At 43.0% G+C, this 11,602-nt stretch overlaps 2 protein-coding genes and 1 long non-coding RNA gene across 3 annotated transcripts; all 3 read left to right on the top strand.

Moving 5' to 3' along the window:
- Nucleotides 1–1,322: 1,322 nt before the first annotated feature.
- On the top strand, nucleotides 1,323–1,881 carry LOC114157344 (uncharacterized). The gene is made up of 3 exons (XR_003598126.1): nucleotides 1,323–1,473; nucleotides 1,545–1,725; nucleotides 1,795–1,881. It is a non-coding gene; the product is annotated as an uncharacterized LOC114157344 (long non-coding RNA).
- A 3,007-nt stretch (nucleotides 1,882–4,888) lies between these two features.
- Nucleotides 4,889–6,054, top strand: LOC114157342 (uncharacterized). The gene is made up of 2 exons (XM_028038238.1): nucleotides 4,889–5,620; nucleotides 5,712–6,054. Exons 1-2 carry the CDS (start codon nucleotides 4,904–4,906, stop codon nucleotides 5,904–5,906), a joined length of 912 nt encoding a protein of 303 aa, XP_027894039.1. The 5' UTR covers nucleotides 4,889–4,903; the 3' UTR covers nucleotides 5,907–6,054.
- Nucleotides 6,055–6,715: 661 nt separating this feature from the next.
- Nucleotides 6,716–7,840, top strand: LOC114157919 (uncharacterized). The gene is made up of 2 exons (XM_028039091.1): nucleotides 6,716–7,528; nucleotides 7,627–7,840. The coding sequence occupies exons 1-2, from the start codon at nucleotides 6,794–6,796 to the stop codon at nucleotides 7,819–7,821; spliced, it is 930 nt and encodes a 309-aa protein (XP_027894892.1). The 5' UTR covers nucleotides 6,716–6,793; the 3' UTR covers nucleotides 7,822–7,840.
- The last annotated feature ends 3,762 nt before the right edge of the window (nucleotides 7,841–11,602 follow it).

Genomic DNA, 11,602 nt, shown 5'->3' with positions numbered 1-11,602 from the left:
GATGTCTATCTTATTTTGGATAGACGTCAAACTGAAACCTGATGGGAACAGAAAAAACATATATATATATATATATATATATATATATATATATATATAGCCTATTTAGAATAATTTTTGAATAATTATCTTTCCTTCATGTTGAGTCAAAGACGAAAACAAAATGTGAATAAAATAATTGCATGATTTGCTTATGAACGGGCATTTCAGCTGTGGGTAAATCAAATAAATAAAATGTCACATGCATTTTGCAAAGTGTACTTTTTTAAACAAAAATACTGTGCATGTTATGAAATACCCCAGCTCCTTTTGAGTCAGCTCTGCATACTGAAACTGTTGTGGTTTTCGATCGCAATTGCAATAAGTAGAACCCTGACTTTCACATTCCTTCATGTTTTACTGGTAAACTATACAGTTGTGGCGTCCTGCTGTTTGGTGATCACAGCCACTGCAGCTGCAGCGACAATGAAACAAACCCACCCGGATTAACAGCTTTTAAATTCTAGTGCTCTGCACAGTTAATGAAGCAGCGATTTTTCCGTAGAGTCAACAGAGTCAATAGCACGTCACATGGGTCTGTGTGTATCTGAGAAAATAACAAAAAAGGTGCTGGAAAGTGAGCCAGCCCAGCCTCTTCAAAACTTACGTTATTAAACTGGAAAAAGTGCTGATTTGTTCTTCTGCACAACTTACAGTTTTCCTGAGGGAAAAGTTTGCTCTCTTTTTTCTGTCTTTCTTCCTTTTTTCTGCCTTTCTTCCTCTTATTCTGCCTGCCTGGTCTCTTACCCTCCTGCCTCTTTTTATTGCGTCATCACCTCACCTACCCAGCTTGTGTCTGTAACTGAGCAAAGAGCGGAGAAAGTAATATTGCTAACTAAAATTGGAATATAAAATTAGAATATGCCAAACTTCTGATTGGAATAGTAATTTAAAACTGCAGCCACAGTGATAATTCTCAACATCGTTCACTAATATTGTGATCATTTCTTTGACCTTTGATCTGTTTTCACCACTATGAGAATAAACAGGTTTCACTCACAAAACAACCATCTTTTATTTACCTGCAACTACATTACATTATTTAAATAAAATAAAGTTGTAACAGGCGTCATTGTACAAATCTCTTTAATTGACTCTATTTTCTCAACAATGACTCAACCATCTACCCAAAGCAGCTGACATGTAGTAGGGAGAGGAAGTGGCAAATTCCTCTGCTGCTTTTGTTAAAGCTCCTGGGCAACGGGTATGAAGAGGCGGAGCGGGAGGCTCACCTCTTCGCTCCTTCCTCCCTCTTGTTAGGATCTGGGGAAGGCTGGTTGGGGGGGTCTCTAGTTTCTCCACCAGGGGGCATCCTGGGACCTTCCGGAGGGCGTGAACCTGGAGCGGCACACCTGCTGCCACTTACCATTGATTGGAGGGGTTTATCAGGACGGAGCCGCCGACACTCCAGTGCCAGAGTGTTAGCCTGTGATGGTACTATCATTGTTGCTCACCTCCGACCACCTATTCTCCAAGTAACCTCCTCTTGTGCCTGCCTTTCCTAGATTGTTTCCGTGAAGCCCTGAGTATCTCCGAACTTCTACGAACCGGATCCCTTCCGGCACCTGTCAGAGATCTCCCTCCATCCACCTGTCCGCCCTCTAGAGAAACTCACGCCCTCGTTCCAGCTTGCAGCTCCGGATCCTAGCGGTTCACCTCTCCGTGCCCTGACGAGCTCACCGGCAAGTAGGTCTCTGGCTGGACTGCATTCCCACGAGCTCTGAAACCGCGCTTACCTGTCTTATTTCCACCCAGAAATCCAGAACCACACAGACGAGCACCAGTTCCGGACCACCTTTGTACATACCTGTTTGCACAGTATTTAATAAATCACCTTTACCGCTACCCGTCTCCAGAGTGTGTTCTGCGCGTGTGGGTTCGAAAGATTGACCTCAACATGACACCTCTGTGTCCCTCCTCTCCTCAGTATACCGACTCTCTGCCATGTGGATGCACGCAGCAAGGATGGCTTCGGCACGAGCAGCAGGTTTCTTTGCGTTTCTTTTCTTTCTCGCTGTCCGCCTTCATGCTACGGACTGCATGACAGTGATCGTAGGAGACCAGGTTGAATTTCCTGTGAACTGCGAGCCGGGTGAGACGGGGACGCTGCTGCGGGACTTGGTGGATGAAGGCCCCCGTCAGGTCGCAACTTACCAGAGCGGTCAGTGGACAGCGAGCAGAGGGTACAGAGACCGGATGAAGAGCAACTTATCAAAGATTGTTCTCACTGGCGTGCTGTTCACCGATGGAGGAATCTACGAAATGACCTGCTCCACGTCTGGCACCAAGCGCGTCCAGCTGGAGGTCGTTTATGCTGTTGAAAGGTCCGTGACCCGAGATGATGACGTGACGCTCCCGTGTTACGTTAAAACCATCGGGGGAACTGGCTTAACTGGTCGGTGGGAGAAAAACGGGGAACCTCTGTGTGTGAAGAACTCCATTTCTGAAGGCTGCAGCGAGACACCTGCTGACAGACTGACTGTGTCCACTGACTGGATCACTAACGGAGATCATTCTCTGACTATCGTCCGGGTTCAGCCTGAGGATGGAGGGGATTATTTCTGCTACACCCAAGATGGGAAACAATCTAAATCTGAAAATCCTGCTGCTGTTAGACTGACCGTCACTGAGAAAATGACTCATCAGATGATCAACAGCACAGCAGCACCTAGAAATGTAAGTAGCTCAAAGCGACCAGTTTATTCTCTAGGGAGAATATAAAAACTTTAGTGAGTCTGACTCTCTGTAAACTTCCCTTTCTCTCTCTTCCTCTGCAGCAAACTCAGAGTTGTGCCGAACTCACTCAGCCTTGGCAGATCTCCACTGGGGTTCTCGCTGCGATCCTGCTGCTTGTTGCTCTTTATTATTTGTGGCTTTGTGGCAAAAACCGCTGTGATTCTGGAAAACTTTACGAGCTGGAACACAGAAGCTGCCATGCATCCAACTCTGGCGAAGCTACAACAGGTGTTTAAATAGATCCGATTATTTATTTTATTTATCATTGAAGTTCATAAATCCTGCTCATTTTTTTCTTGTAAGCATTTCTAAATAAAACTATAAACCATGTAGTTTGGATGTGGATCTTTTTTATATTTGTAAAGCTGTCAGCTCTTAGACAAAACTGTGGCTCCTCACAATTTTGTATCCTGTCCTGATGTTATGCTGTTTCTTCTGTTCTAAGAATAGAACAGGCAAACGCACTTACCCTATTAAACGGGCGACTTCTGCAGCGCTCAGAGGTGAAGTTCTGACAGACACATTTATTTCTAAAGCTACTAACAAGCACATTTGCAACAGCATTACGGTGATCACTCAGATAATCAAACATGCAAATACGTCGCATCAGTTTTTAGCTGCCTCGTGTGCCTCGTCCACGTCTGTTAGCAGAATTAAAATGATTTAAAACATTGACTATAACTGCCTTGTACCCTTTCGGACGTACATCAACAAACTGTTGAAGGGAAAAAATCATGAGTCACACTCAGCCATGCGCAGCGCCCTGAATCAAACTCTATGTCAGAGCTGCATTTTTGTCTTTGATGAAGAGATGATGTAGAAAAAGATTCGGACCAGGACCAGACGGGAAATGAGGTGGTGGCATTTTCTGCATTCCATGTCACAGAGAAAAGGGACGCCAGGAAAATCTCTCTGCAATTATCAAAGAAGATGCCTGCATATGCAGTTTCACGACCTGAACATGATTATCTGGGAGGGTCAGTGGGGCCAGCAACATTTTTTCAGTGCCACTGATTCCACGAGGCAATCAGAAGAATGTGCAGTTTTGCAAAGCCGACTGACTGAATGGCTTAGTGACCAAATATCTGTAAAGACCCAATGCAACATGGACAACTGTCTGCAAGTTTATATCAGTCCACAAAGCATCAGCAACAAAGCAGTTCAAAGTTCTACACATCATAAAAACACAAACAGGTCACAGAACACAAGAATTATTGAAGCATTTTGTCGAGCGCCATCGTTCAAAATGTTGATTAATGTTCCATTTATTATGGCAGAAAAGCTACTAAACCGAACTAATCCAGTTCATTCTGATCAGCTCTGCTGCCGAAGCTCTGTGCTTAGCAACTTCAATAAAACTGTATATTCCTTCTATGGCAGAAGAGACAGTGTTTTATAAGTAAGGTGTTTACTTAAGTGTCCTATTGTTTGGCGATCAAACAGCAGGGATCGCAAAGTCAATCAAACAAACACCCCCCAGATTAACAGCTTCCTACTCCTGTGCTCTCCAGTTAATGATGAAGCTCTGACTTATTGAGTCATAGCACGTCACGTGGGTCTTGTGGTTGCATGAGAGAAAAGAACGAAAAAGGTGCTGGGAAGGGAGAAAACCCAGTCTCTTAGGTTACTAAACTGTAAAAAGTGCTGACTTGATCTTCTGAACAATTTACAATTTCCCTGAGAGAAAATCCCAAAGGGATTAATAAAGTTTCTTTCTCTCTCTGGCTTTCTGATCGGACTATTCATTTAAAGCTGTAGCTACAGAGATAATTCTCAGAATCGTCCAGTATAGAAAATAATAGTGCGATCACTTGTTTTTCTTTTCTTTTTTCTTTTTTCACCACTACGAGAACCCCCCGCCCCCGCCTCCGTCCACGAACTCACACCCAGTCTGATCACACTGGAACCAGTTCCAAGTTGCAAAAGGTGTCCGCTCAATATTTTTAATTGACTCTAATAAACAGCAACTGTTTCCTGAAGCGATTCAGCAGTGAAATCAATGCAAATTACTTCCTTCAAGTCATATTAGTGTCCAATAGTAACGCCCTCTAAATAAAAGGTTGGGAGGAGACTTTTTTTCTATAGGCTATAAGCTGTGAACACTGACTGTATCTCTCTCCACTCTCCAATGGAACCGGTGCGATCAGGATGTTTCTGCGCCTTTGTCCTCTTTCTCGCTGTCCGCCTTCGTGCAGCGGACTGCGTGACAGTGATCGTAGGAGACCAGTTTGAAGTTCCTGTAAGCTGCGAGCCGGGCGAATCGGGGAGGCTGCTGCGGGACTTGGGGGATCATGGTACCCTGGAGGTCGCTACTTGTCAGCGCGGAGAGTGGACGGTGACCCTCGAGAAGCACAGAGACCGGATAAAAATCATCTCTTCGAACATCGTCTTCGCCCACACGCTGTACACCGATGGAGGGATGTATGAAGTGACCTGCTCCGAGTCTGGCACCAAGCCCGTCCAGCTGGAGGTCGTTTTTGCTGTTGAAAGGTCCGTGACCGAAGGTGATCACGTGACGCTCCCGTGTTACGGAAGAACCATCGGGGGAACTGGCTTACCTGGTCTGTGGGAGAAAGACGGAAAACATCTGTGTGGGAAGAACTCCGACTATGAAGAATGCAGCGAGACACCTGCGGACAGACTGACTGTGTCCAATGACTGGACCACTAACGGAGATCTGTCTCTGACTATTGCCGGGGTTCAGCCTCAGGATAGCGGGGATTATTTCTGCTACACCCAAGATCAACACGGGAAACAATCTGGAACTCCTGCTGCTGTTAGACTGACCGTCACTAAGAAAATGACTCATCAGATGATCAACAACAGCACAGCAGCACCTAGAAATGTGAGTAGCTCTAAGCGCCCAGTTTATTCTCTAGAATATAAACACTGTATTGATTCTGACTCTCTCTGTAAACTTCCCTTTTCATCTGCAGCAAACCAATAGTTGTGCCGAACTCACTCAGCCTTGGCAGATCTCCACTGGGGTTCTCACTGCGATCCTGCTGCTTGTTGCTCTTTTTTATTTGTGGCTTTGTGGCAAAAACCGCTGTGATTCTGGAAAACTCTACGAGCTGGAACACAGAAGCTGCCATGCATCCAACTCTGGCGAAGCTACAACAGGTGTTTAAATAGATCGGATTATTTATTTTATTTATCATTGAAGCTCATAAATCCTGTTCATTTTTTTCTTGTAAGCATTTCTAAATAAAACTATAAACCATGTAGTTTGGATGTGGATCTTTTTTATATTTGTAAAGCTGTCAGCTCTTAGACTAAACTGTGGTTCCTCCCAATTTTGTATCCTGTTTTGCGTCATTCATTTTGAAGGTTAATCCTTAATAATCATATAATCAGAATAAAATCAAACATCTTCTACATGTGGCGTAATCCAGAGTTTCTTCAAATATGCAAATAAGCAACTTTACCGAAGGAAGCAGCACTGAGACGCTTCTAGGTAAAGTATTGCCAAACTAAAAAGAAAAACAATTACACGAAAATGTTACAACTTACAATATAAAGACAGAGTTATTACCTATTTAGATTATCAGCCAAAAAAAAAAAAACCCGAAAAAGTTGGTGTTTATCAACTTGCGGTTTCTCTTAAATGACAGTAGATGTCAGTAAAAGTTTAAAAATCCTTAGCCAATGTTTATCAGACAATAATTACTCAAAACATTTCATGCTCACAGTTTGAAGTATTTCACTTGGAGTACTTTTACATCTTTATCCTGACAAGAAGTAGCCTAACGTGAAGTTTTGGAGTGACCCAGACTCAGCGAGAGTTGATTAAGATTTTTAGAACATGTGAAGGATACGGATTTTATAATAGTATTAAAAATAATTGGACGGGGAAATGCAATTTTCTTTAGTCCAGTAGATGACAGTACACTACAGTACAATGCAATTCACTCAGAACGAGGAGTGTATGGTGGTATGACGACTGTCCAGCTCCGCCTATTCTCTCTGTTTTTTTCCACTCCTGAGTTTTCTCTTCCTCCGCCTCTCAGTCTCTCAGATGCTCTCTGCCTGCTCACACGGGAACACAATGACTCCGTTATCGGGGCTTTTCTTTTCGTTTATTCTCCTGGTTGCCTCGCCTGTGGCGAACTCCTTTAAAGCGATCGTAGGAGATCAGCTTAAAGTTAATGGGAACTGTGAGCCGGATGAATCGGTAAGACTGCAGCGGGTGACACTTGATGGTCCCCGGGATGTCGCTACTGATCAGGGCGGGCAGTGGCAGGTGAGCAGAGAGGAGGACAGAGGCCGGATAAAGCGCGACTCTTCATACATCGTTTTCAGCCCCACGCTGTACACCGACGAAGGGACGTATGAAGTGACCTGCTCCAAGTCTGGCACCAAAACCATCCAGGTGAAGGTGTTTTCTGCCAGTAAAGTGTCTGTGACCCGGGGTGATACCGTGACTCTCCCGTGTTACGGTAGAACCAAGGAGGGAACTGGCTTAACTGGTCGGTGGGAGAAAAACGGGGAACCTCTGTGTGTGAAGAACTCCATTTCTGAAGGCTGCAGCGGGACACCTGCTGACAGACTGACTGTGTCCGCTGACTGGATCACTAACGGAGATCTGTCTCTGACTATTGAGGGGGCGCAGCCTGAGGATGGAGGGGATTATTTCTGCTACATCCAAGATGGGAAACAATCTAAATCTGAAAATCCTGCTGCTTATAGACTGACCGTCACTGAGAAAATGACTCATCAGATGATCAACAACAGCACAGCAGCACCTAGAAATGTGAGTGGCGAACCAAGTTTATTCTCTATGCAGAATATAAAAAATTTTGTGACTCTGATTGTCTCTATTAACTCTCCTTTCTCTCTCTTCCTCTGCAGCAAACTCAGAGTTGTGCCGAACTCACTCAGCCTTGGCAGATCTCCACTGGGGTTCTCACTGCGATCCTGCTGCTTGTTGCTCTTTTTTATTTGTGTCGCTGTGGCAAAAACCGCTGTGATTCTGGAAAACTTTACGAGCTGGTACACAGAAGCTGCCATGCATCCAACTCTGGCGAAGATACAACAGGTGTTTAAATAGATCAGATTATTTATTTTATTTATCATTGAAGTTCATAAATCCTGTTCATTTTTTGTAAACATTTCTAAATAAAACTATAAACCATGTAGTTTGGATGTGGATCTTTTTTTATATTTGTAAAGCTGTCAGCTCTTAGACAAAATTGTGGCTCCTCACAATTTTGTATCCTGTCCTGATGTTTTGCTGTTTCTTCTGTTCTAAGAATAGAACAGGCAAACATGCGTAAGAGCACTTATCATATTGAACGGGCGACTTCTGCAGCGCTTAGATTAGAATACAGTTCGCGGCTCAGCATCTCCTCATCGGGTATTTTCCTGAAGAATGTCATACAACGACAACGGACATTATGAATTCATGTGCGGAGACAATATAGAGCGCATCCAAAGATAAATAAATCAGCTTACACTATATTCAATCAAGATAGCGGAACAACATAACGCCAACATATTTTCACATGGCTCCACGGCGCATTACCAGAAATCTGTGTAAACCATTTGCCTGTGCCATTAAACAACGGAAATTCAATTACTTGTTCAGCAAGGTTTAAAGGACAGGCTATGATTAACCTTGACCTGCAGCGGAAACGCGCCGAAGGGGAGTGCTACGCACATACTAACCGCGCCCTAAGCATGATTGATTTTTTTTTATTTTTTGCATTAGACGCGCATGCATGGGAAGATAAGACCGCAGCTTGAAACTGGAAGCTGGTTGAACTGGAATTGCAAAAACAGTTCGCGGCTCAGCATCTCCTCATCAATCAGGTATGAGGGGTAAAATGTAAGTAGCGCTTGAAATCAAAACAAACAGTGAGGGATGGCCGGTAAGTATTTTACTGTCGATCATTCGATTAAACACCGTGGAGCAGTGCTCGGACTTAGAGACTGAATGAGGTATTAAACCGTTTTAATGCATGTGATTAAGAATTATTGTAATCAAACAGGTTAATAAAAAAAGAGAAAAGAATTTCACTTGATATTTGTTTATGGTTTTGTTCAAATGCAAAAATTTTAAAAAGAAAAAAAAAATATTTGGTTAAAAAAAGAGAAGAAAAACAAAAGGTGATTTGTCCAGGAAATAGTTGCATTTAAAATTGAGCCAGTAAAATTTCTGATTTATGAATGTTTTGATGAGAAATTGACAGGAACCAGAACCAGAACCAGAAAACCTCAGAGATCTGGAAGGTTGATACAACAGCAGCAGATCTTTCATGTACATAGCTCTATGCCATTAATCCCATTAACAGCTGAATATTTAATTTCGAAAAATCAGCAAAAGACAATCAGATAAAATGAATATACAACAAAAGCAACTGAACTGTTTGCAAAGTCAAAGTCTACTCTTGTGCTGTTCAGTTAATGGTGAAGCACTGATTTATTGAGTCATAGCACGTCACATGGGTCTTGTGGTTACAGTTTGCATGAGAGAAAAGAAAGAAAAATGTGCTGGGAAGGGAGCCAGCCCAGTCGCTGCAAACTTAGGTTGCTAAACTGGATAAAGTGCTGACTTGATCTTCTGAACAATTTACAATTGCTGAAAAAGTGGCATTAAACGGACCATGTTCATCTAAAAATGACTGAGTCTAAACTACAAACGCTGTCCTGTTGAGACTTCCTTTACCAGAGGGAAAAATGTGTCTTTTTTGCGGTTTTCCTCGCTGGTGGCAAAAGGAGCAGAAGTAGCAGCAATACCAGGATGACAAAAAAATGCAACGGTTCCCTTTGGGAAGAGGTTGGCAGTGGAGAATTTAAATGAAGACCTGGCAGGAATATTTAGGGAGCGGTGAAGGTTAAAGGTCATTTAATAAGCTGATAAAGTTCCTGCTTGCTGTAGACGTGCCTCAAGGCCTCAGACAAGGCCTCAGTTTCCGGTAACGGTTTTTCCTGTTCGGTACTCGGTAGGACCGGAACGGGTTTGACAGCTTCGCGAAATCAGCTCACAATACAATACTGCATTGTTGTAATAATCAGTAGGTGCTCAATTCCTATGCTGCTCAGCAATAGACCTAATTGGAATTTAAAGCTTCATGGAATGGCGAAAAGAAAGATTTATCAGTATTTTCTTTTTGTCATGCCAGGCCTAAAGTAGCAAGACACTAAGACATCAAACCGATTAATCAGGCAGTCGACATGAAATCATTAGACGACTATGACTCTTTTATGTTGTGGCGAAAGATTATTACTGATTTGAATACGTAACAATTGCGGCCTGTGATATCTTATACCTATTTCTTAAGTAGTTTAATTCTATTAAAAAACGGTTATTTTGTGAACTACGTAAGTTTTTCTGTCACATATATCTAAATAACATTTTGTAATTTTACACAAAAAAAATCCTTACATTTTAAAGCATTTATTTTAGCAGACACAGTTTAAATAATCACCTTCGTGATATTCAGATTTTCTTGAGGTCATCTAATAAACATGGCGGCACTGACTAAAGCTTCAGAATGACTTTTTTTTTAAATCCATAAGCTTGTAAAGATAATATGGGCAGTTTGGACGCGGATCTTCAGGCTGTCAGCTCTCTCGGACATTTTCTTGCTGCAATAGTTTATTCTCCGTTATTTCTTCTTTGTGTTTGATCTAAGAAACACAAAGAGTTTCTTAGAAATAGCGTGACAAGCCAGAAAGGTTATGTCACGCTATTTTTCTTATGCGCTTTCGACGCAGGTTCGGTGAGCAGAAAAGGCGCAGAGCGGTTCAGTAGCGCGGTCACCGTGCAATTCCCTGCTTTGGAAACAACTGTAGTAATAAAAAAAAAAACGAAAGAAAGAAAAAAAAGGTGAATAATGTGGTTAAAACAGCCACTGCTTTCTGCAACTTTTAAATGTGTCCAACTGATCTGCCTCCTCGATCAGTCCAGTTCTCAGCCTGCTGCTCGCCGCCTAATTTTTCGACTTGGGTGAACTAGATAGATACTTACGTTTCTCTGTTACACATATGTAAATGAAATGTCGTAATTTAACACACACACACACACACACACACACACACACACACACACACACACACACACACACACACACACACACACACACACACACACACACACACCCTCCCCCCGCACCCACACAAAACAGCCAGTAATTTTAAGGCAACTGACATAGAAGCGTCTCCTTTTCCGTCTTGAAGCAGAGACTCTTCTAAAAAGCCGCAGTACACACCTGGGCCCTCGAGGCAGTTTGGAGGAGGCCACGTGCCTAAAATAGACATGTCGGGCTCGTGCCCAACATCAACTAGTCACTATGTGATAACACGGCGGTCGCGAGCAAAAGAAAGAAAGGAAACTTCAAGCATGAACGAATGATTTATTGCTCGTGTCGCGGATGAAGGCCTCCTGCGCGGAGCAGCTCGCGGTCTGAGCTGCGCTCCGGACGCGCAGAGGATCACAATGCCGCCACATCCGTGCGGGTATTCTGCATGTTTGCCTGACCAATGTGGTCGCTTTTTGAGGTAAAATTGTGAAACCCTATGGGCCGAAGTGACAGCGCGGCGTCAATAACAACCATTATGCCTATTTTACACGTTGATATCCGACTGCTTGTGAAAGGCTGTTTTAGAAATCAAATGGCCCCAGGAAAACATGCAACTGTAACCACGACCACCTTATCGAAATGCTGGAAGAGAAACTTTTCCAGCTTCCGCTCTCAATAAATATTTATCACAATGTTCAGTGCCGATTACCTCATTCGTTCTAAACAAAGCGCAGAACAAAACAAAAAAGAAAGTAGCTACGTCATGACAGGTGTACATGTTAATCAGTGTAAACTCAATATCA

Source organism: Xiphophorus couchianus, chromosome 14 (assembly GCF_001444195.1).
Source record: "Xiphophorus couchianus chromosome 14, X_couchianus-1.0, whole genome shotgun sequence".
Taxonomy (NCBI): domain Eukaryota; kingdom Metazoa; phylum Chordata; class Actinopteri; order Cyprinodontiformes; family Poeciliidae; genus Xiphophorus; species Xiphophorus couchianus.
This window is presented reverse-complemented; position numbering and strand designations above follow the sequence as displayed.